The sequence below is a fragment of the Aedes albopictus genome, unplaced genomic scaffold (genome assembly GCF_035046485.1).
Source record: "Aedes albopictus strain Foshan unplaced genomic scaffold, AalbF5 HiC_scaffold_654, whole genome shotgun sequence".
Taxonomy (NCBI): Eukaryota; Metazoa; Arthropoda; class Insecta; order Diptera; family Culicidae; genus Aedes; species Aedes albopictus.
In genome coordinates, this window is record NW_026917481.1 from 1 (window position 1) to 25,000 (window position 25,000).

A 25,000-nucleotide genomic window follows, 5' to 3' on the forward strand; every position below is an offset into this window, starting at 1 on the left:
CGAGGGGTGTTTTGACAAATCGCTCCAATACAAACTAATTTGATTTTAAAATAGGTTCCCAGGCACCAAAACTCATGAAAATTTGGATTTCGGCTCAGTTTGACATGCAGATTCAGAACATGGAAGTATCTCAACATCGCTTAAGAAGCCAATTGTGCAGTTGCCAGTGAAATTCCGGTCGAGGCGATATAAAATCTGCAAACCATTCGCAAAAAGTTATTGTTCACTCACATGTTGAAATCCTGACTTGTTGTATCGTGTTTAAATAGATTAATGAATTCACATCATCGGATCGTCTTAAGATTCGTACATAGGTTTCAGGAACAGTTTTCTGTAAATATAAGCTAGAAGCTAGTCGTAAACCAAGAACAGCGCGTACAAAAAGTAGAGAGCGCTTATTATTTTTTCCAAGCGGAATCTGGAACACGTCAACGCGGGACGTGGTGGGCGTCAATTGAAAATGTCGTGAATTTTACTCAAACGCATCCTAAAATTGAACCGAGGTCTAGAAATTGTAATAAATATATCTACTAAACTGTAGTATAAATTTGGTTTAATTTAGATAGCTTACAAATTAGTTCAAGGTGCTTCAATAAGAAACGACACACCCTGTAAGACCGGTTATCCTCTACGGACTTGAGACATGGACCATGCTCGAGGACTCGCAAGCATTCGAAGTTTTGGAGCTAGTGCTAAAGATGATCTTTGGGAGTGTATCAGAGAAGGATGTACCACGAGCTTGCTGAACTCTCTCTACGAGGACCCAGCATCTAGAAGGTGATGAAAGCTAGAAGGATGCGGTGGACAGGACATGTTGCAAGAATGCCGAACAAAACCTTTGCGAACTTAGTGCGAACAAATTGTGATGTTGTGCAAATAAATTTGTGTAAGTTGTAAAAAAGCAAATTGTAGTACTCTGAAATCTTTGGCAGAGGTTTTTTTTTTTTAAATTCGCCGAGTACGCATCATCAATCGTTCTGTTGTTGAGATTACGGTAAAAGTTTATCAAAATCCGTGAAATTCTCCAATTGTGCAGCATTTATTAGACTAATTATAATTATACGAAGAGACGCAAATCTTCGAACCACGCCATTTTTTATTACGTGCACAATAACTTTATGACTTTTTCCCTCTAGTGTCTGTTAGAAAAATAGTACTGTACGATATATTGTTCCATAGAGCGAAATTGCTACGATCTAATGCCATAAATGTCATGCATGTTGAATGTGCATGCAAGAAAAAAAAATAGAAATTCTATTAATTTATTCAGAAACTACTACGTGTCTAGGTTTAGAACGTCACTGTGAAAATGGGCTAACATAATTTCGTCTGGCCTTGGTCTCAATACTATGTGTCTACATACACACACCTTGCATGCATGTTGGTTGGGAATGGCGTGCATGGTTCAAAGTCAGTAATATCAATGTCCAGACACCGGTTATTATCCTGGCTGTAGCCTTTGTCTACAAAGACCTGAAATGATAGGTTTCAACACGACTATAGCAATGGTAGCAGTGCGATTTATTGAGTACATTCGCAGACAAAGAGACTCACCAGACAGAACATTATAAATTTTTAACAAACTGTAAAAGCTATGCAAAACCGCATTATTCAGTATTATGGAAAGCAACATTTACAGCAATTTGAAACATTCTTTTAATCACCTTCGATCATTATTTTTATCTTTTCCTTGGACACGAATGCCAACTCATTTGGTAAAGTGTCTTTAATAAAATATATTAATATTTTTTTTTATCTTTCGCAACGTTTTTGCATTCCACTACCCCATTATATTTTATGTACACTAGATGCTATTTGTTAACAAAAATTCTTTAAAAATATTAAAATGTTAGAATTGAATGCGTTGATAAATCCTGCGCACTTAAGATTAGAATCGGTACACTTACAACCGGCTGCAGATAAAAAACGGTTTGATCTGGAAAAAAATGTTGTAAGAAGCAAATGAAGCTTATCTGTTGAATTTTGTGGAAAAAATATGAAAGTTTTTATTTCTTTAAGATAAAATTTCGAACAGCCATAAGACAAACTCCTCCTTATAAACCTAAAATTAGATAGTTTTCATGGATGAAACATTGAAAACCATATAGATTCTGAAACTACAGATGTAATTCTATGATCACAAATAAAAAACTTCTGAGTAGATTCAGTTTTATTAAAAAATTCGTTAAATATTTCACGCCATTAAAACACATCCAACGAATTTCGTCAGCAATCGTCCTTACAGCTTTCGAGCCACGAATATTCATATTGTTCTACGTGAAAACATTGGTTTCTTGTATACCAATACTATTCAAATAGTATCTTTCCCGTATGCGTATTTGTCGAACTAAAGTTTATGCGAAAACATTTTTTGTAACTTGAATATCTATGAAAGCCTTTGATTTTCCATAAAACCCATAAACCCTTACCATTGCTATATTGGCAATTTTAAAACACTCATGGAATATTTTACCTTCCTTAATCAACAATCATAATACATACAACGATTCTGTACTGCTTAATTGGTGGGTTTGGCAGTTTTATATTCCTACACAAATCTTGAATCTGAAGATGATTGGTTTTTGCTCAATTTGTGCAGAAAAAACTGGCACTATTTACGAATTTAGATCAATAGTTCATCTAAAAAAAATAAAAAAACAGCAAATTTTATATTTTGCCTTCAATCTACAATAGATAAGCAGGGATTGGCGGCATGCACCGTGCGGTGCGAAAAAAGCGTGTGCTTCACACAATCGCAAGTGCTCGTCTCCCGTTTTGCCGAGAGACAAGAGACGTATGAGTGAGAGCTTTCGTAATTGTGCGAGAGACAATCGCAGCACTAGCTCTACGGCGCAGGGAGTAATGCACGGTGCTTGGGACTGCGCTTGTCTCCAAACAGAAAAAAAAACAATTAATAAATTAATTGAAGAGTTTGTGTTTTCGGCAAAATTGTTAAGCTTGTCAAGGGTTGACAAGTGATGGGTCGTTTGATTCGAAATTTTTCTAATCGTGCGTAGTATCAAGCCAAGTGCCAAGCACGGAGACAAGCACCGAGAGAGTGCATACGACAGAGCGTGAGAGACAGGAGAGCTCCAGCGCGCGGCAAAGTAAACGAGCAACACACAACCGATTGCGCGTACTCGTCTCCTTCTAGTTTGTTGTGCTGTCTCGTAGCAGAGTGTGCGGCACGCAAAGAGTTTTGAGTCGCACCCTATCCCTGTAGATAAGCTTCAATTGCTTCTAACAACACTTTTTTCCAAGTGAAATCGTTTTTGAACTGCAGCCGATTGAAAGTGTACCGATTCTAAAGTGCGCAGGCTTTACGACCATGTTTAAAACTAGTTCCATAGTTTGGAGGAGCGCCTATCTAGCAATTAGTGAGCTGTGGGCTTGATTTTCACTAGAGCACATGCAATCTTAATTACAATTTGCCCGAATAAAACGGTATTATATGACTATTATACAGGATATCATTTTCAGATGATTCATGCTATCATAAACTGGATTATAAATCGATGATACCAAGAATCATATCAAAGATTACAGTAATCATATTCGAAGTTTCAATGATAGGCCGAATGGGTTGTTAAGTATCGTTACCATTCAAAAATGCACTTTTTCTCGAACAAAAATTTTGAGAAATCATACATGAAATAATCAGTTTATGATAAAATTGACGATACAGTGAATCATAAAAATAAAGAGGAAATATTTCATGAAATCTGTTTTACCGACCTCAAAAAATGTGTACACCCCTGCGGTCTCTCGGTGGATTCTGTCAAATTGGTCTACCATTCAGTGAGTAATTGTTTACTTTCGCAGTTTTTTTTTTTGTATTTTTTTGTGTGTTTGGGATTTGAACTGTGGTTGTTGATGTTCCGACGTAGTTCCGCGGGTGTGCTGTGTACTAGGCCAAAGCCGATGAGTGCTCGCGGTTGTCTAGAACCCAGTGATATGCGAAGTGGCTGACCTGTCGGATATTTTAACTCAAAGGAGAAATCCGGAGATACAATTTCCAAGGATGCATGGTGAATTGAAGTCAATCCTTTGGAGCCGGAGGGGTCAATATGACCCCGGCGATGAAATCGGACATAATAAACGTGTTCGACACCAGCGATGTTGCGACACCAGCAGCCAAACAATCCGGCTCCTAAGGGTTAAGGAAGGTAAGTTTCCAAGTGCTTTCCGATAGTCCTCCCGGCAGCGTGAGGTACAAAGTATCAAACGCGTTCCAGTATTTAGTGTGCGTGTTTTTTTTGTCAAAAAGTGCCGGATTAGGGCGTTTAAATAAAGTAACAATGCAAGCCAAGGTGATGACGTTCTATTTCTACTATTAACTCCTGAATACAGTGAAAACAAAACAGCCGAAACATAGTTTTGTTCTTAATTTAATTGGAAATATGATTATTCAAAATTATTCATGTATTATTCAATGCATCATTATCATAAGTTTTATGATTCATGAAAAGTCGTGAATAATTGAATTTTTTCAACCCTAATAATTTTATCATAGCACGATGATTAGTTATATAGTTATCATTCTACCAATAAACATCGTATGATATGCACGATACCAAGAATAATATTTTTCTATGCGGGTGTCCATCGAACACGTGTTTTTGTTGTGTTAACGCAAAATCTTTAAAAACAAATATCCAACTTTGAAGCCACTTTCCATCATATGCTGGTCCTTGTCCCCGATCGAACAATAGAATACAATCAAGAAGACAATTTTAGATCGAACAATAGAATGAAAATAAAAGCACATTTTATTAGATAACACTAAGTACAATGACATTAAAAACTATTGATTATAATCTGATCTTTTACAAATGTGTTTTTTTAGTTTTTTTTTTATTAGAAAACCCGATATACTGAGCGAAAACCTGTGGAGAATCCTCGTATAATTGGATTCTTTAGTGAATAAAATATTGCTATTTTCTATAGCCTTATCGAAAGAGCTAATATTTCTGATTATAACGTGGTTTTATTGTGATTTCCTTCCTTTCCTTTAATTCCTTTGTTTTGATGGTTAAATAAACCAAACAAATTTAATTTCCTTGGATAAAATGACAGTTCGCCCGAAGAAAAAAATCCCCATACTAACTTTAAATGCATTTTAAAAATAGTTCCTGGCCACTAAAAAATATGAAATTTTCGATTTCGACTAATTTATGGTATGGACGGAGATTACGATTATGAAATAATCGGAATACCCCTAAAGAACCCAATTGGATCAAAAACTCTATTTGGGCCAAATTGATTCTAACATGATTCAAACACGGCGTCCATTATTTTTCGGGAATTTTAGACCACCCCTTTAACCCTTTCCCACGCTTTTCCGTACATCGAGCACATGGAGTGTCACATTTTCTTAGATCCTCTCCCCCTTGAACCATGGACGTAATATTGAAATGCCCACAAAGACGCCTCAACATGGGAGATAATCAGGATTTTCGTTTCAACGTCCACTATCAGATGTCATGGTCAGTAAAAAGCCATAACTGCCATTGAATGGTTGCGTTTACTTTATCGGAAGAATTGTTTAAGACAATTTTAATCTTGTGCAAAACTGAAGGAAGTTGGATCGCGATTCTTTTGTGAGCACTTTTGCTATAATTCAATTATTTTTAAACCAAATTATATCACTTTTTGTACACGGCTAGATACAGTCTGTATCCCATCCCAAACAAAAAAGTCTTTCGGTTTAGAATTGGCTTAGATACCGCAAAAGGTGACCAAGTGGTCCAACTCCCTACATCTAAATATCACATTCCATTTTACTAGTTAATATAGCCCATTACCGATCTGTAATGCTATTTTCTGTAAACAAGTTTATTAGTGATAGGTACACCATTGTGATAGCAGGTTAGCTAGCATGCGTTTCAATTTATACGGTCGATGAACGCATACCTGTCTCACGAGGAAAAAAAAAATCGGAAAAATTGCGTCTAAATTTCGAAAAAGTAATTTTATGTCATTGTTATAATACTAATCGATCATGAATTTGGACACTGTATAGTTTATTGCAATGCTAACTGGACTGCGACAGAGTGCGGAATCTTAAATAAAAGTGCGATATTGCATCAAATCGTTCCGGTGTCTTTACCGCACTTATTCATCATGAGCTAATGCGGTGAAGACACCGGAACGATCTGACACCAAATCGCACTTTTATTTGAGATTCCGCACTTCCTCGTCGCACTTTTAACTGCGCAATGCGCAATATCTTATTTTCCCATGAAATGTGGAGCTCATGTGTACATCTATTTTTGAAGTGTGATAAATTGACCTTGCACTTGTTCAATAATTTCTAGAATATTGATACCCTGATTTTATTTGCCTTATCGAAAATGTAATAGATTTCATATACAACAGCTGCATGATCTCAAAATTGCTAAAAAGTCATGTGAGACTGTCTTGCCGTCAACGGCAGTATAGCGATGATTGTAGCTCACGAAACAGGCTCTGCTCTAAACTGCATAGTTCTATACCGCGTGCTGCCTGGTTAGTCGATGGTTACTTCTTGTGAGTAGGCTGCCTGCCCTAGAGGATGGTTGCAAGCAGAAGGTTCTTCCATCAGCAACAAATAATGCTACACGCTCGGCTGCACTTCATTTGTGATGGCATGATGCAGTGCTGCTGTCATGATGATGGTTTAACCCTTTTCAGTTGATAGATTTTTTTTACAGACGGTACACATTTGAACGTAATGCGTCTTGTATTTATGGGATGGGTATTAAAGGGTTAAAGTTACGGTTATCAATTGGGTGGTTCGAGCATCCGGAAATGTATTCTAAATAATTTTTATTGGGCGATATTGTCGTTGTGTCTAATATTATAAAAAGGCAGTGCATAGTAATGCGTATGAAAAATAATGCATTTAAGCCACAGTTTCTCACCTCCGCTTAGACCCTAGCCTAGGTTTGGCTTTAAACTTAAACTTTTTCTGCTTGCGATCCACTTTTGAATGTTGTTGAATTCGCATAACGTATTTTCATAAACAAAAAAATAGCAGACATTGCTCTTATTAGATTTGATAAATTTGATATAAGTTAAGCTTGATCGAAGTTCGGCAAAATAAACAGAAAATTCGGTAGGGATTACCAAACTTTTGTTGGTTTCTCCCGAAATTTAGTGATTTGTTTGCTATTATTGTGGTATTTCAAAGTTTTTCTGATATTCTTACTGCTGAATTTGGCGCGTAAACCTAATTGAAAATGCAAACTGCAAACAAGTTGAGCTGATTTTTTTCCAGAACACAAAGAATATCTGAAATTTTGCCAAAATCTTAAGTCTTTTGATTGAAACTTATAGTTTCTAATTCAATTTCAGAACGCAGGAGAAACCAAATTTCTAGAAATAACAGCCGATTTTGCAAGAAAGTATTTGCAATTTTGAAAAAAAATTGCATAATTGAAATACAATTATGCAAAAGTTCTAACGGAGAAACTATATTTTAGCGCTCGCAATTCTAAATTTACACACCATTTAATAAGGAGAAAGTTACTTCTTCAAAGAAAATTCTCCTGGGGTCACCCCTTGATCCCTAAAAATGAGTCCTAACTACCGATAAAATGAGAAGATTTTATTATTTATAGTTACTCCTTACGTGTTGAACAGCGTTGCCTTGCTATTCTGTTTCAGTTTCCACATGCCTCAGGTCGCCATGCGGTCTTGGAAAGAGTTAGCTTCTCGTAAAAATTCCAACAGAAATCATTCATCGATTTATGTTTGGGGTCAAACAGGTTGCCACCTGTGTGACCGAGCAGAAATTTTGCATGATTGAAATGGAACTAAAATAAAATGTAGGGATGAAATGTTTTTATTTTGTCCCAGACTAAAATCTACGCCACAGACAAGGTAACGATTCTGCAGAGTCAATAAAAATTCGATATTCAATGAAAGCAGATTAGCTCTTCTCTAGCAGTTCGGTTTCTCGATGAGTTTAGCTTCGATATCATTTCAGTTGCTTTGTTGGTTTTGAGCTGGTCAACTACTACCTTAACTTCCCTCAGCGTGCGATTTGAATCATTTCCGTCCTCAACCGTACTAGCGTAGCGTCGTTATCTCCATTACTGTAGCCTCCTGTGCCTACGTTCTCCACGCAATTCAGACGCTAATCGAAGCACCACTTCCACCTTTCAAACACCTTACGTCCATCCGTCAAGAGGCTCCCGTTCATATCTCTGCATATTTTGGCTTGCGTAAAGCTTCTGGTAGCAATTCCTTGTTTCTTAAGAGCGACACAGTATTTCCAGTTTCCAAATTCAGGATAGAGCATGAGCATGAGCATAGATGACCGCACATTTAGTAGTTGCTACTCCGTGATTGACCGGAGCAATCGAAAATGAACAGAGAACCAATGAATAATCTTATGGCTTGCTTACCATTCTCAATGTACACAGTTCGAGAGCTCTCAACTTTAGTAAGGTCAATAACGGTACCGCCCACGTCCTTACAGTCATCGAGTATGGGAAAGAATGTTAGTAAGACAAACGTTTTTATAAAGACAGATAATCACTGCATCTCCACGTTTGTCTCAGGAAGGTTTTTTTGTTAAGAGGTAAGGGTACATTGTCAGGTTTATTAGGAGCACCTATGGTTGGTGATGTGATCTGACAATGGATCGCATAATCGACTGTTTTCCACGTAGGAACAAACAAAAACAAAAATCCTATAGCTAGTATGACACTCTTTGACCAATGCCAAATATTTGACCACTTTTGACAGTTAAATTTTGACCAAAGTGTACATGGCAAACAAAAATATTTGTCACTCTCGAAAAACGAATAGGGACAAACAGAGCCAAAGAACCTGCCAAAATGTATCTGTCAAAAGTGGTCAAATATTTGGCGTCTGGGCAAAGAGTGTAATAGCACCCTATCGCGCGTCTCCACCCCAGCAGGAAGCCTTGAACCTTCAGCCCATTCTCCACACAGAAATTAACTGAACGTGACGAATAGCTTAACCGTTATGTGGCCAGCAAACAAACACCCGTAGAATGCTGGCAGGTTATCCGGATACCCACCAAGTTGAAATGATCACATCTCCGTGAATTTTCCACCGATTTTAAATTCTTTTGGCTCATTCAACTTCGAAACTCATTATCTATGGAAATAATATTCGGAACCGTGGTTGTCGGAAAATCTGGATTTTTGAAAATTTTTGTACGAGATTTTCGGTATGTCAGATTTTGAAGCTGTGATTTCGAAACACGCTTCTCGTGGAGCCATGGTTGGGCATATACGCGAAACCCTGAAATCCACCACTTTTGCAACAGCCCTGTAAATCGAAAAGGTACCCGGGTACCCTACCGACATCATACAGATTAACATATACGTACCTTTTGATTTTGAATCATGTCATGCAGACTAGAAATCGTCTCCATTTTTTGCTGATGCAGATGTGGAAAACGTATCGTGCATTTGAAATGCTACATATCAGTTGTCAGATTTTAGGCGGCATTTGAATGGCTAATATAGGCCAATTTAGCTGTCGAACTGCTATGATACGGCTGCAAGCAAATATAATTCAGTTTTAAAGTTGAAATATGGCTTATTTAAATGCTTATTGGTTCAATTAGAGAACGCAAAAAAAATTGCGCTTGGATGGTAAATTCAGCCGGAAAAATATTTCCACCATAACGCAGACACTTCACTGCAAATTTCCTTCTAAGGGTCTGTTCCAATTGGTGAATTAAAGTTAATATTTACTTAAATTTGACAGTTCAACACTTAAACTTGACAGTTCTCCTAAGGAAATAATTATCGAACTGCAAGTTTAAGTGAAAATTAGTTTTAATTCTCCAATTGGAACAGACCCTAAAAGCAGAAATATTGATGATTTATTAAAGATGAAGATTTAACACAGCCACACCTCGAATTTTTAAGAGCACAAGTCTGGGAAACTAAATGACGGGTTGCGCTGGGAAGTTGATCGATTGATCATAAGTGGATAATTGGGCTTTTAAGGACAGACTTGTTAGAAACCTAAAATGGCCGACTTTGGCACCTACTCACGATTTCGTGCGCACAAACCTCTTCGTATACGAAACTAGTGCATCTGAGCTTGTTATTTTAAGCTTATTAAGTACAAGTGAGCAAGAACTTAATAATAAAATTCACTACTGTTGAAAGCTTGCTTCTTGAGATTTGTGCGTCTGAAATTTTGGTGCACTGTTGAAGCGGGATTTCAAGACGTTTGTCCTTAAATATAGAATACATAATGTATTGATTTTTTTATTTTACGAAAAAACACTTTTTTCTGAGCTACAATGTTTTTTTAGATTTTTAGGACTTTATTTTGATACCTAAAATCAATTACAAAGAGATTTTTTTAAATCACTTTTTGACATCTGGGCAACTGCTTGACAGCTCCGCTCAGTACAAAATGTGACGAGGGGTGATTCGACAAATCGCTCCCATACAAACTTCAAACTGATTTTTAAATAGATTCCCGGGCACCTAAATTCATGAAAGTTTGGATTTCGGCTCAGTTTTGCATGTAGATTCAGAATATGGTATTATCTCAACACTGCTAAAATAGTGTTGTTTCGACAATAGTCACATACTATGCCCTACGACATTGACGATTCTATTGTCTATGGCTCACCTATTTCGCGCCACCCAGCAGGGACTTGGTCTGGTACCCAATTCAGTATATCCGCTCCACGTAATGTACCATACCTCTTTTGATTTGTGATATATTACCCGGAACATTACTCTCTTCATTCGGATAGCGGCTATGTAACCCATTGGATTAAAAACCTCCATCTAACATGAAGCGATTAATCGGAGACTGAAGACTCTATACCAAATTTGGCTCAGAGACAGGTAATCAGTGAGGTCAGTTTTTCTCGTTTGTCAGAGACGATTGATACGTATTAAGACAAACTTTCCACTGCATCTGCCAGCAATAATCGGTGATCGATCAACATTTCGAGTACCCCAATTTACACAAGAATGCCTAGGATTACCGCTCATGCTTTACAATACAGTTGGAAAAACTAGAGCAACACCTGGCCACAATGATGCATAAAGCACTAAAGCGGACCGGAAGTGTCGGTGAGCCAGCCCCACCTTTAATTCATCTTTCATATAATTACTACAAAATCTTGGTAAGTTATTATTGGAACAGGAAAAGTATTCAACTACGTAATGAACTTTATTTTGGTTTTTAGTTAAATGCTGTTTAGTACAACAAGGGGTCCAAAATACCTCCCTTACCGTAAACGATCAAATTTCCAGTGCAAGCCCTTATTTGACTCTTTATACATTTTTTTATTCGTAAATTTTAACTAATTCCTCACACATGTATCTGCAACTCTTAAAATGTTGTTACATTAAATAACTAGGCGGATACAAATTTATTCTTGATTTTTTGTCTCCCCCTCTACAAAAAAATTTGGCCGGATTTGGCATTTTGAGGGGCCAGATAAAAAAAAATATTTATCAAAATATCGGGTCTTGCTAAAAATTCTTCAACAAATCCGATGAGTTTTTAATATTTTTTATATTAAATGCTTTATTATTTTTATCCCCCCCCCCCCCCTGGACCAGCCAAAGAATGATGGGACAAAAAGTGAAATAAATATTTGTAACGGCCTTATTTGCTGAAAAATTTTCAACCTCGTTGACTGATACAATCTATTGTCGAACTAGTTCTAAAGTAATATCGAATACTACAAAAAAAGCAGACATAAAAATACAAAAAGCAATCATATTTTACCAGAAATCACGGTGTGCCAATAATTCAAAAGCTCATTAATGAATAGAGAACAACCATCATTAAAATGAAAAGAAAGCCACAGAAAAATATGCATTCATTGATCCTAATTAATAATTAATGAATAAACCATTTCAATAATAAAATTTGTAAAATAACTGAAATATGCATTCGCTTTTTTCAGTAATCCACAATTCAGATTAGAGAGGCAAACGACAACAATAGCAACTATCTGCAGTCGTCTACACTATACCAGTCATCTAGATGACAAGTTTCCATATATGGGTTTGGGGAGAATGCGATTTAATAACAGCATATTTTACCGATTTGGTAGTTTATCGTGTATGCTCACGAATCCTCCCTCACGATATGCGTACTTGAATTAAAAATGGTCTGCTCTTTTGCCTATTGGTCGTAATAATATGATATCACTATAGAGTACTCACCTTCATTTTCCTCATCAATCTTCAATGCTTTAGAAATATACTCGAAAGCTCTGCGGTGATGGTGTTTTTGCTTAGCCAGCAGCGGATCTCCGGGGCCGACCTGACTTCCGCTAGCTGAACGTTGCACCGACATTTCACGGCCTTCCCCGTTGATTAAAACTCCACTACTGGAATACTGTAGAGGAAGGGCTTGCTGCTGGTCGTAAGACAACTGTTGCTGCTGATCCAGATTAGGCTGAATCTGTGCTTTTGGCTGCTGCTGATCGTTGATGACAATTTCTAGCCCACACTCTTTTCGCACCGGTTTGTAAACTACTCTTGTTGTGAAATTATAAATGTACCGGAAAATGATGAATAACTGATACAGCAAGGAACGCAAAACGTTAAACACAAAAATAACGGGGAACGAAATAATGTAAAGATTTTGTTTATGCACTGAATCACATCGCTGGGCTACTCCGTTCGATGCACTTCCTCCGTCGATCAATGTCGCACCGGAACTACCTTCTCCACCTTCTTGGTCACTGCCAGCGTCATGCTGCTTACTATTGGTACGCGACTTTTTACTCGGCGACTTGCCAGCATTACTCACGGAATATTTATTGCGAACCATCAGTCAGTGGACAGTTGGGTCTCGCTCGTATGCAACGCGCAGCTGCTTCCCTCCGTGTTTCCAAAGCTTCTTCACCGAAAATTTTCAATATTTCATTCTTTGTTGTTGATAGTAACTTGCGAAAAAAAGCATGTCACTGTGGTCCAGGCTGGCGAATTAACAATCGTTATTCATAGTTCCGAATAGGCATGTATGCACGTACTATCCAATGTGATGTAAATCACATTGAGTTGGGACGTCGCGCTAAGAAGAAGACGCAGAAGAAGAAAACAATCGCGAAATGATCACTCAATTATTGTAATAAATTTACAAATAATTATTTTCAGTTTTTCGTTTATTAATATTAAGTAAAGCTTTGGATACATTTCTCCACAGTATTTTTACAAATCCTATCTATGTTAATTTTAAAAATCTGTAATAACTTTGCAATCTTATTCTCAAAAAAAAAAAAAAAAATAGTCATTAACTTCATTAAAAGTCAATGTAACTGAGAGGTTTACGTTGAATAACAAAATACAAACTACAATAGTTATTTATGTAACGAGTTGCCAAAAGTTGATTTTTTCAGCACGAGTCGTACATTTATCCAACGAGGCTTGCCGAGTTGGATAAATACGAAGAGTGCTGAAAAAAATCGAGTTTTGCAACGAGTTCCATACACTCAAATTAATCGATTGATAGATTCTATGTGCGTTAACCCCATAGAATGCTGGAGAGAGAGAGAGAATTACTCGTTTATGTGCAAGTAATAAAATCTATGAGTAAGACTTATGATTTATACTACGACTAAGCGTGTTGAATTGGCCGGCCTGAATAATGGATATTTTCAAAGATAAGTACATAATTCTTCCTTCATAACATATCTAGTGCTCACAATCACTTAATCCCTATTGCAGCATCGGAATCGGACGCTTCACTAGCGGTGAAAGTAACGAAACAGTCCAGCTCCGTCATGCCAACACCACCATCCGGTGGTTCTTCCTAAGGTATTCCCAAGTGCTGAGGAACGGTGAAGTTCACAGCGGAATCATTTCAGCCTCTTCGTTCATAGTAACTTTAGTATCTGGTGCATTGTTTCACAAATAAAATGAGTTCGACTGCAAATATCTCTTTGTTTTTCATTTATTTACATTTTTAAGCCAATCCCACGTGGAAATGGTTTTATTATTTGTTCCAATGTAATCCATACGCTGAACGATAGAAAACCAAAAGCAATGCACATAAGTTCTATCATGATTGAATCGACAAAGATTCAATAGCGCTGCACATTAGTTATTTATGCAACAAGTTGCAAAATGATGATTTTTTCAGCACGAGTCGTACATTTATCCAACGAGGCTTGCCGAGTTGGATAAATACGACGAGTGCTGAAAAAATCGAGTTTTGCAACGAGTTGCATACAACATTTTTTGCAATTATAAAAAAAATACCCTTGAGTACGCTCATTTCTGACTGCCACACATGCCTCAAGAGAGAAACCACGTGCAAGCATACATGCGGCCAACCCCTTTTTTCAATCAGGTAGGCTGTGTTCACAAGCATCACAAGTACACGGAGTTGCGTCAAAAACGAGCGTTGTTTGCTACTGCTTGTTCTCACTCTACGTCTGTTTGGCTGACCAAATCAGAATTGGAATCACTTCTAATCAGATTAGGTCTGCCAAGTAGACATAGAAGCAGCCATCAAATCGATATAAAACTACGGTAGGTCATTAATATTTCGGAAAAACCTGTGAAAGGTGTACCCTCGCAAAAGTGCCGAAAAGTACTACTTTTCGGCACCCTTAAAGGTGCTGAAAAGTAGTACTTTTCGGCACTCTTATAATAGTGAAGAAAAGTAGGCCATTTCGGCACAATTTCGGTGATTGAAAAGTTCAATCTTATGCCATATAATTGCAAAAAGGTATTTTTCAAGTGCAAAAGCAACTGGTCATAATCTAAGTGCAGAACTTTTAAGTTTAATATGTTATTTTTTCTGAGTGTACAAAATTTTATGCAATGATTTTTTCATTATATAACTCATTTGGGTTGCATAATGTTCATAATGCAACTCAAATGAGTTGCATAATGAACATTATGCAACTATTTTTTCATTATGCAATTCATTTCAGTTGCATAATGAATCAGTGTGAAAAAATGGGCTATTATGATACCGAGATGAGTAATATAAAATAGAAATTATGATATTGAATTGCATAAAAAATATTTCGTTTTTTGATTGTTTTGTGTCTAAGTAGGGTAGCGAACCACTTGGGCAGCGGCCGGTATTTTGGGCATTCTTTGCTATGACTCAGTCAATTTCAAACCAATTGACTTAAAATTTTGTACACGGCTAGATACTATACGTATCTCATCGCGTTCCAAAAATTGTGTTACGATTTTAATTGTAACTTTATTGAACATACGCCTACCCCGGCACGAATGCCTATTAGGATAGTGTCGTAAATAAACTTGTGCAAAACGCCCAACTTATGAAACGACCATAAATCAATTCATAATGATTCGAATGAATTTCATAAGGTCGCTATGTTTAGCAACATTGAAAATAAACTATTTAACTATTATAAAAAAAAGCATAGTTTTCTCAAGCGTAGGTAGCTGTGTGGATAAAACACGAGCTCAGTGACAATCCCGATCCCGAAGTTCATGGATCGAATCCAGTCTGAATAATTTTAAGATTTTTTTGCTCTTTATCCTATGAAATTTGTCATAACAAGCACGATTGATTTACATAAGGAATTTTTATGGCATCCATAATTTGTAGTCATAGCATACAGTCAGAAAGTATTTTGATGAATATATCGTTAGTTTTTTTTCGCTGAGTCTGTGAGCAATAAATAAGGAAAAATAACATTTTGAGTTAAACATCAGGAGTGCATTTACATATACAGCAGTACCAGAAGTTGTTATTGATTGATTGATTGTGATTGTTAATTTGCCATTCCGAGCCACTGTGCACTTCGACCGAATGAAATCCCAGAACGGCGCACCAGCCACCTCCTTTTTTGTTTCGTATCTTTACCTCAGCAGACGCAGGCGGAATGGAGGTGGGGTGAGGTTGAAAATTTTATCCTTCGAATGTTCTAAACTAGGTTCACATTTTCTTCTGATGAAAAAAACTTGCTACAATCACTTTCTACTCGTATTTGCATGACAAAACACACAAAAAAAACTAATCCCAAACTCCTTTCCAATCTTTTCACTACAGGATTTCACTAAGAACAAAAGGGCTCAAGAACACAGGATATTCTGACGACGGAACCGGACCGAACAGACAACGAAAATTGAGTAACTGGCTAAATCTACAACAGCGGAAAATCCGAAAAATCGGACCAACAACCGACGTGACCGACTGTCTGGAAGCTAATACGGAAAATGACGAAGACGACGACGGATGGCGAAGGTGAACGAGGGTGACAGACTGAGTTATTTACAACAGTAACAAAAGAGTTGGTGACACGCGCAGGGCAAAAAGAGAAGCATATACTAGTAAACAAACAAACAAACAAAATATTTACGGTTACACAACGCGCACACTTCGAAAACCATTTTAAATCGGCCACAGTAGACCAGTAATTCACTGAAAATTTTAATTATGCATTATCTGGTTTAACGGAGAACGGAGAACAAAAGTACCCAACAGTTAATTCATTCCACCCAACATCGAGGTCGCTGAATTTTGCTATGTTGAATGCAGTCAGCACAACGAATCCTAACGCTGGCCTGCTTACTCTCACAGAGATTTTGAAGTTTGAGCGGTGCCGACACCGCTCAAACGTCAGATTTCGTGTAAGAGTAAGCCGGCCTACAGTCTGTTTATAACACAGTCCCGCAAAGAGTGAAACCAAATCTACCTATGAACTATCAAATCGGCTACCTATCGAGCACACCAGCAAAATTATGAAAACAAAGTCTGGCAAAAAAGAAACACAACAATCAAAAGAAGCTTTGCATGTCTCTATATATACAGTCTCTAGCAGACCAGTATAAACTCGTGCAGTAATCCATTCCTTTGTTTTGACGGTTTAATAAACAGAACAGTTTTATTTTCCGTGTATAGAATGACAGTTCGATCGATAAAAAGACAGTTCACCCCGAACAAAAAAAAATCCCATTCAAACTTTAAATGCATTTTAAAAATAGTTGCCGATCTTCAAAAATTATGAAATTTTGGTTTTTGACTAATTCTAGGACGGAGATTCCGATTATGAAAAAATCTGGATACCCCTAAAGAACCCATTTCTAGACGAACATTTGAAAAGGGCCTATCTGCTTTTTGTAAACAAACATGTTTCTGTCTCTGTAGGGTCCATCTGCATCCACCCACGCACATCAACACCCTTATCAGAAAGAGTGTTCTTCAAGCTCGATGTGCGTGGGTGGATGCAGATGGGCCCTACAAAGACAGAAACATGTTTGTTCACAAAAAGCAGATAGGCCATTTTCAAATGTTCGTCCAGATTTGGTTTCTTTTTGGACAAATATTTCACCTTGTGTACAGGGGTATTGACACATCCTTTTCTAACCGGGAAATCCGCATTTATCCGTTCCTAACCGTCGCTAATCGCTGCTAACCGAGCAGCAGTTCCATATACGCGGTTAACGACGGTTAGCAACGAATACATGCGGATTTTTCCGGTTCGCAAAGGAAGTGTCATTCCCCTTGGTTTGGAACTGGACGGCTTGCTGGACGGTCAATAAAAAAACCAGATACAAATTAATTCATAAGGTATGCAAGTTTTTTTTAGCATAGTCAGGTTGTACTCGTTTTGTGTGTACTTGCTTTGGCATTACTGATATACTGTGATACATTTGGTCACCCTATTTGTGACAGTGTAAACAAACAGATTGTCCCGTTCCCGTGTGCTCCGTGGTGGTCTGTTATACAATATTCAGTGAAGTTTAAATTGTTTCCTCTCAAGTATTTTTATTAATAAAACTGTAAGTATTTGTATTATCAATGCGAATCTTTGACCTGGTAATTATCTTCTGTTTCAATTCAGGTTCAGAAATGTCCAAAGCAGCTGGTAGACTGAAGACCCTCAAGAAATCCATTGACAAAATCAATCACACGAGTAAACTGCGCACAAACATCCCGGCCGGCATGGCAGTGGCAGGCCCTCCTCTTGGCCCAATGCTCGGCCAACGCGGAATCAACATTGCAGCATTCTGCAAGGATTTCAACGAACGCACCAAAGACTACAAAGAAGGAATTCCTCTGCCGTGCCGAGTGGCCGTTACCTCCGATCGGGCCTATGAACTTACAATCCATGCTCCTCCTGCTACATTTCTCCTGAAGCAGGCAGCTGGAATTCAGAAAGGAGCAATGAACCCTGGCAAAGAGGTGGCAGGAAAAATCACCCGCAAGCATCTGTATGAGATCGCCCAGATTAAATTGCAGGATCCACCGAACGCCCTTTTGACTCTGGAGCAAATGTGTAATGCGCTGGTGGGTGTTGCCCGAACCTGCGGAATTGAAATCGTCAACGAGTTGGAAGCAGCGGAATATCAGACCTTTTTGGAAGAACGGAAACGGATTGTTGAAGAGCAGCGCAAAGAATTGCAGGAGAAGAGAGAAGCTAGAATGTTACGTATGGGCTAAGAACATAATTTCGTAATGATGTTCTTGAAATACAGCATTCACGGATATGTAATGATACTTTTATTTTCAACTTCAATGCAAACACATCACCACCTGATTCCTAACAAATTACATGAATCAATTACTGAAAGGTAAATCATGTCTATAATTATAGAATTCCTGGATTAAAGCGAAAAAAAATATTGATTGATGGATTTGTCTTTATTAAAGAGACTTTCAGCCCTTGGCTGGTTTGTCTCTATTAAGGCGAATTATGTAAGTTCCGTGCAGAATGAAAACGAAATTCTTTCATCGAGATATTGAAAAATTACTCCTTAGTATGCGAAGAGCAATCTAACTCATTCAAAATTCACTCCGTATTAAGTAAAAAACGAGTTTATCAGGTTCCTGAACATATTTATGACACTTTATTAATTCAAGTAGAAAAATCCAGCTTCTTTCTATCTTTTGCGGTAATTTTCCTTTTACGTTTATCGATGTGTTTGCTGATTTTTCCTTCCTCTTTGAGTTTGTCATACTTTTCGACCAATTCACGGGCTTTTTTGGTGCTCTTCTTTTCGTAGAACGGCCTCTTCCCTTCGTCGATGGTTTTGCGAGTCTGCAGTTTCTCATCCTGCCGTTTCTTATCTTGTGTTTTTTGCTTGTTGAACTCGAGGATCTGGTTCTCTGTTCGGCGAATGGCAAACTTCAGCCGTTGAACTTCCTCTGGATCTTCGCTTTCTTCTAGTTGTTTCTTAAGTGTTTTCAACTCATCGGTTCGCAAATCATTTATGAAGCCGTACTGTTCGCGGAACTTTCTACCACTGAAGTAGCCTTGTTTGGAATCGAATCGCGGGTCCTTGAAACGGGATTGATTGGCTTCACGGCGATTTCTTGCCATTCCCAGAGCTGGCACTTTCCGTTTGGCAGTTAGTTCTTCTGGTGGACCATCCGAATCGCTTTCTTCCTTCAAAACACGTTTGTTCTTGCTCTTTTCTTTGGCCGCCCTTGATGCAGTTTCTTTAGTCTCTTTTTGCGTTTTTCCAAAGACAGCTTCATTGTAAACTTTTGAACCGAGACGGCGTTTCAATTGAAGTAAATCTTGGAACGACATCTGCCGAAAGTCTTCATCTGCTATCTGTACCTGTAATTACAATTTCAATATTATTTTATTACAATTTAATCATTGGTAATAATCTTTCTTACCGTTGAGGTGTTACTTGGGTCCTCAGCTTCATCCGATTCCGATGGATTATCAGAATCACTCTCTTGGCTGCTGTTCATCTCATCCATTGAATGCTCCTCTTCTGACGATGTCATGTTTCCTAGCAAAACTTGAACAACTTAGTTTTTGTAGTTCAGATGAATAGAAAGTCTCTTATCCTAGCTGATGATGGTCAGCTTTAGATGTAGCTTTTACACTAGTACTAAGGGGCGATTTCTTCACCCTGGCTTAAGCGTTAAACCAGGTTTAACCATATGGGTAAGCCTGGCTTACCAGTTAAGCCGAGGTGAAGAAATCGGTCCTAATTAATTCAAAGCTCTAGTATTTAGATTAAATTACAAAGCGTACGAACAAAGTTTTTGATGAAAAAGGCACTGTTGCAGTTGCAGAGGGAATCACGAAAAAAGTCGGTTCAAAACAAAAACAAATGCGCATGCTTTTTAATATTGTTCACAGTTTACTACTGATGTCAATTGGACACACAAAATGTAAAGGAGAGCATTATTAAAAAAAAACATTCGCGCCGATTTTTTTTTTTTTTTTGAAACTGGGTTGGAACAACCAGGATAAGAACTAAGTAACCACTAAGCCGTAAAAATTGGCACCAATCTGGTTCTATATTCATATGAAGAACAATGCTAACAGAGCTTTTCAGAACTACATCCTATAAAAGATCTGCTAAAAAGCCACTTTTGGCGAAATATTCGGCTGATGTACGGCCAGCTTCAATCTGCGTACCGAGTCTCTGGTGAAAGAGCTGTCAAAAATGGGTTGAGGAAAAAGAAAAAAAAGTTATTTATCTTCTTTATGTTTTTTGCTCCGGATGCCTTTCCATCGAAGTCTTTTTTTTTTCTTCGATTTTTACGGCCTGCTGATCCAGATTCGAACTGATAATCTTCGGGCTTGCTATTTTCAAGTTTATTTCATCACGTTTTCCATCTGCTCCATTGATGCAGCGTGAGATCGGTTTGCTCAGCACCGTATTTGAGGAAAAGGAGGCAACATTTGGGACAGCATTGATGTTCCGAACCGAAATGTTTAGAATGATCCGATGGTCAGATGTGGAATCGGGCACAAAGTGGCCACATACGAAATGTATGAAATGGTCGGGGAAATGGTTTTATGGATGGCGGTTCTGCGGGAGATGCAGCTAAGGAAGTTTGGAAGGTTTACGAGGTTTCATAACAGAAGGAAACAAAATGCGGCTCATTGACTACTTTTGGTATTCATCTGTAGGTAAAAGCTCGGGTAAAACGATTACAGCTGCACAGGTAAATATCTGATGCATTCGTAAGATGATCGAGGAAGCAGCTGTACATTAATTTGATGTTTATAGTGGCGAGATGACGATAATCATCCAACACCCAATCTATCGTACAAAAGTTCCAATGATATTTCATTGCTCTCCGACGGTTCAGTTTTGTTTTGCTTCAAATTTGCTCTGATTGATATAAACGTCATGTACGCCAAGCCTTTTAACAGCACTGTCAGGCTTCTAATTCGGCTCACAGGCTCTGGGTTTGCAAGCACTACAGTATAGCGTAATATACTAATATACGGCTTATTTTAGTGCTTACAATTTATAATGCCTGTGAGCATTTGAAAATCACATACAGTGCCTAATGACACGGAGAAGCTGCTGAATGACCTTTAGACTGCTTACGACAGTGCTTAGTGATTACCTGGGTCCTCTCCTCCTATTTTTCTAAATTTAGTACTCAGTCTTATTGTCTGCGCACAACAATAGACTCTCGATTCTTCAATCCGGATTGATTTACATTGGTATTTTAAGCATCTCTTTGTCTTTCACAGCACTCTACAAATAGACTACATCTAAACAGCAAAAACACTAACCGTGTTTGCTATGATTGCATTTGCCCTCAATTTATGACCAACGACGACAACACCGACATTGACCACATCGACGAATTAGGCGGTTATCACAACGAGGACCTAATATTGATTGGACGATGATCTTGACGATGACGTGATATAAACACTAACGACGACGATGGAGCTATGCAACCAGCGTTGACGATGTGGACGACAACGACGTAGAAAACGAAATGAATGACAGCAATTCGGACGACAACATTCAATTATAATTTATAACACGATGATAACACGATGATCAATGAAACTTCCCTTTGGTTTCAAGATGACCCGGACTAACGAACACAAAGTGAAATGGTGACGATGGATGACGGTGCAGTTCAACGATTACCTAGGATGACGACGACGACCTACACACAACGATGGACACAGCTAACAAAAACCTAGTATCCTTTTTCACTTTTCGCCTATCTTAAATAACTCCTCAATTTTATTTTAGGAATTCATATCCTGCTCATTACCCGGACGCAGATCACTGGCGGAAAATACTCCGAGACTACGGCCGGTTTTGTCTGCTACCTCGTACGAGCTGCTTCCCTGTTTCGCGATTACGGTGCACGGTGTGTACAGAGGCCCATTTTTGGCATTGTAATGCTCTACAGCTGAGGACTGCCGGAAGTTACGTTTGAACACCTTCTGGCCAATCCGGTAAGCTGGAGCAAACTTCTTATGCCGCATATTATACACCTTTCTACTCTTTTCATCACTCTTTTCCAAGTTTTCTTTCACCTTTTCAAATAGTTTTCCTCCTACTTCTTTCCTGTATTCTTCTCTTGCCTCTATCGGTCTCCTTCATATCTTTCCCGCCTATGCTCTTCTCCTTTCAAGACCTGCTCATGTCCGTACAGAATCCGGTATGGAGTGAACCCGGTGGAAGCATGAACAGCAGTGTTGATCAACTCCTGGATATCAGCGACCCTGGTGTCCCAAATCTGCTGGTCGGTCTGCATGTAGGTGCGCAAACACGCGTTGATCGTCCTGTTGGTCCGCTCCACATGGTTTGCTTGGATGTGGTGCCGCGAATTGGGCCAATGGCGGATGCTCCTCGCGTTCAGCAGAGATTGGAATTCCTTACTGGTGAAGGTCGTGACATTATCGCTAATGACCACTTCCGAAGCTCCGCCGAATCCAGACATCTTCAACTATTTTGCAGACTCCTTTTGCCTCGATCCTTTTCACAGGAACTAGGATGACCCATTTAGAAAAAAAAGTTCATTAGGACTAACAAATGGCAGTTCCCGTTCCTGCTTCTAGGGAGACTCTGGATGAAATCTAGTGCTAATATCTGGAAGGGCCCATATAGCCGAGGCGGTAAACGCACGGGTATTCAGCATGACCATGGTGAGGGTGACGGGTTCGATTCCCGGCGGTCCAGGATCTTTTCGTAAAGGAAATTTCCTTGATTTCCTTGGGCATAGAGTATCTTCGTGCCTGCCACATGTAAAATGGTCATTGGCAGAGGAAGCTCTCAGTTGATAACTGTGGAAGTGCTCATAGAACACTAAGCTGAGAAGCAGGCTTTGTCCCAGTGAGGACGTTACGCCAAGAAGAGAGAGAGAGAGAGATCTGGAATGGGCGATCTGTAAGTTTTTGCTTACCGATTTCCGGAGCTGAAGCTGCACTTGTCGGCTTGCATTGCTTGCACGTGGTACAAGCCTGCACGTGACGCTTGGTATCTACTGCCATTTTTGGCCAGTAGTACCTGATTTTGATTCGCTGCAAGGTCTTCTCGTATCCTGGGTGAAGGATGTCATCGTGTTCCTGCCGTAGCACAGACTCTCTCAGATCCTCCGGCACGCATAGCTTCCATTCGAACCGATAGTCCAATACGTCCGATGCTACCGACACAACTTTAAACAACTTCCCCAAGTAACCAAAAGTTCAGATAAAAGGGTACTTTATAAGCTAAGCAGCTTGTTCGAGGTCGCTCATTAGCCTTCTAAGCAGCTTCATTTTTAAGTAATTTTGGAACTTGAAAGTTCACATAAGCACGCTGGATAGCCTTCTAAGCAGCTTCTGACAGAACTTTGTCAAAATTCATGCAGAAACAAAAATGTGTTTTTCAGAATCACACCCTATTTGGTGGGGGTTTGTGATTCACGTCTGGAAATTGCTTCTGATAATTATATTTTCACATATGTTGCTGCTATGTAGATTTGAACTGAATCCTCCTGCGTGATAGCCTGTCGACTTACCGCTGCGCTGCTGAAGACACTTGACAAAGTCAAGCTAACTTCACTGCTGTACAAATGTGCAAAACTAGCTGCCGACAGAAAATCGATTCAAGTCAGACTTTACCTGCTGTCCACTCAATCGCAGCTGTAGTTCTGTGGTAGAGCGTGGGGCTCTCACGCAGCGACTATCGGTTCGAATCCGATGGGCGGAATTTTTTTTGCTCAAGCCTAGTATTCATTGGTTTGATAAATTCATATTTGTCTTTTATTCGTGTACGCTTAAACAGTTGTTTTCTGTAAAAGAAATAAATTTAATCTTCATTGAAACACAATGCTACTGAACTGAACTTCTATGAACTTGAAAGTTCCGACAAAGTTCCGACATAGCATCTTAAGCAGCTTCAAAGTTCAGCGAAGTTCAGATAAAGTTCCGAATGGAACTTTCTGGCTGCTTAAGAGGCTAACAGTTAGCCTTGCCGGAACTTGTGACCGAAGTTCCAGCAAGGCTCATCGTTAGCCTCTTAAGCAGCCAGAAAGTTCCGTTTGGAACTTTATCTGAACTTCGCGGAACTTGAAAGTGCATTTTGTCATGGGAAGCGGAACTTTTGGTTACTTGGGTCCGGTCCTCAATTTTGAAGTCTGCGAAGCTCTCTGGATCCTGCTCGACCTTGCGGAACTGCGGAACCAGCTGGTATCCCTGCTAATTTCCAGCACCTCTACTGATCTGGAAAGCGCATCGGCAACGATGTTTTCTGATCCCTTTCTATGCTGGACCACCATGTCGTACTGTTGCAACAGAATAGCGGCTCAGTTTTGACGAGGGCTTCCATTTCGTGTTCATAATGAACGACAGCGCCGAAGAGTCTGCGATGAGCGTGAATCGGGTTCCCTCTACATAAGGCCGAAACCGTTCAATCGATTCCAACGCCGCCAGACCTTCCTTTTCTGCCGCTTTCTAAGCCCGTTGCGGCGTGGTAAGCTTCCGTGAGTAATATGCAACGACGTGTTCTGCGCCTTCGACTTCCTGCGTCAAAATACCGGCAATCGCCAGGTCGTTGGCGTCGGTTTGAATCTTGAACGGCAAGTAGAATCGCGGGTTTACCAAAACCGGTGCAGATATCAGCTTTTCCTTCAAAATGTTGAACACCTTTTCCGCTTCAGAATTCCAACTTACAACCGTCGGTTTACCCTTCAGGAGATCCGTCAAGGGAGTGCTCACTTCGCTAAAGCAGTCAATAAAGCGGCGATAATAATTGACCATCCCTAGAAATCTCCTAAGTGAGTGAATCGAGGATGGTCTCTCGAAGTTGACGATCGCTTCAACCTTATCGGGGTTTGGACG

At 39.0% G+C, this 25,000-nt stretch overlaps 3 protein-coding genes across 8 annotated transcripts; 1 reads left to right on the forward strand and 2 right to left on the reverse strand.

Moving 5' to 3' along the window:
* Positions 1-11,547: 11,547 nt before the first annotated feature.
* Positions 11,548-16,224, reverse strand: LOC115253817 (spastin-like). Of its 6 annotated transcripts, none has more exons than XM_062843936.1 (2): positions 15,808-16,224; positions 11,548-12,852 (listed from the first exon to the last, which is right to left on the reverse strand). In XM_062843936.1, the coding sequence occupies exon 2, from the start codon at positions 12,784-12,786 to the stop codon at positions 12,133-12,135; it is 654 nt and encodes a 217-aa protein (XP_062699920.1). In that variant the 5' UTR covers positions 12,787-12,852; positions 15,808-16,224; the 3' UTR covers positions 11,548-12,132. The 6 variants fall into 6 exon arrangements, with proteins under 6 accessions (XP_062699920.1, XP_062699918.1, XP_062699919.1 ...); XM_062843934.1 differs by having other exon boundaries at positions 11,548-12,855; XM_062843935.1 differs by having other exon boundaries at positions 11,548-12,883.
* Positions 16,225-17,576: 1,352 nt separating this feature from the next.
* LOC109423177 (large ribosomal subunit protein uL11m-like) lies at positions 17,577-18,444 on the forward strand. The gene is made up of 2 exons (XM_029852095.2): positions 17,577-17,726; positions 17,789-18,444. Exon 2 carries the CDS (start codon positions 17,797-17,799, stop codon positions 18,385-18,387), a length of 591 nt encoding a protein of 196 aa, XP_029707955.1. The 5' UTR covers positions 17,577-17,726; positions 17,789-17,796; the 3' UTR covers positions 18,388-18,444.
* A 318-nt stretch (positions 18,445-18,762) lies between these two features.
* On the reverse strand, positions 18,763-19,883 carry LOC109423210 (ribosomal RNA processing protein 36 homolog). The gene is made up of 3 exons (XM_062843937.1): positions 19,865-19,883; positions 19,573-19,691; positions 18,763-19,510 (listed from the first exon to the last, which is right to left on the reverse strand). Exons 2-3 carry the CDS (start codon positions 19,684-19,686, stop codon positions 18,803-18,805), a joined length of 822 nt encoding a protein of 273 aa, XP_062699921.1. The 5' UTR covers positions 19,687-19,691; positions 19,865-19,883; the 3' UTR covers positions 18,763-18,802.
* Between the last annotated feature and the right edge of the window lie 5,117 nt (positions 19,884-25,000).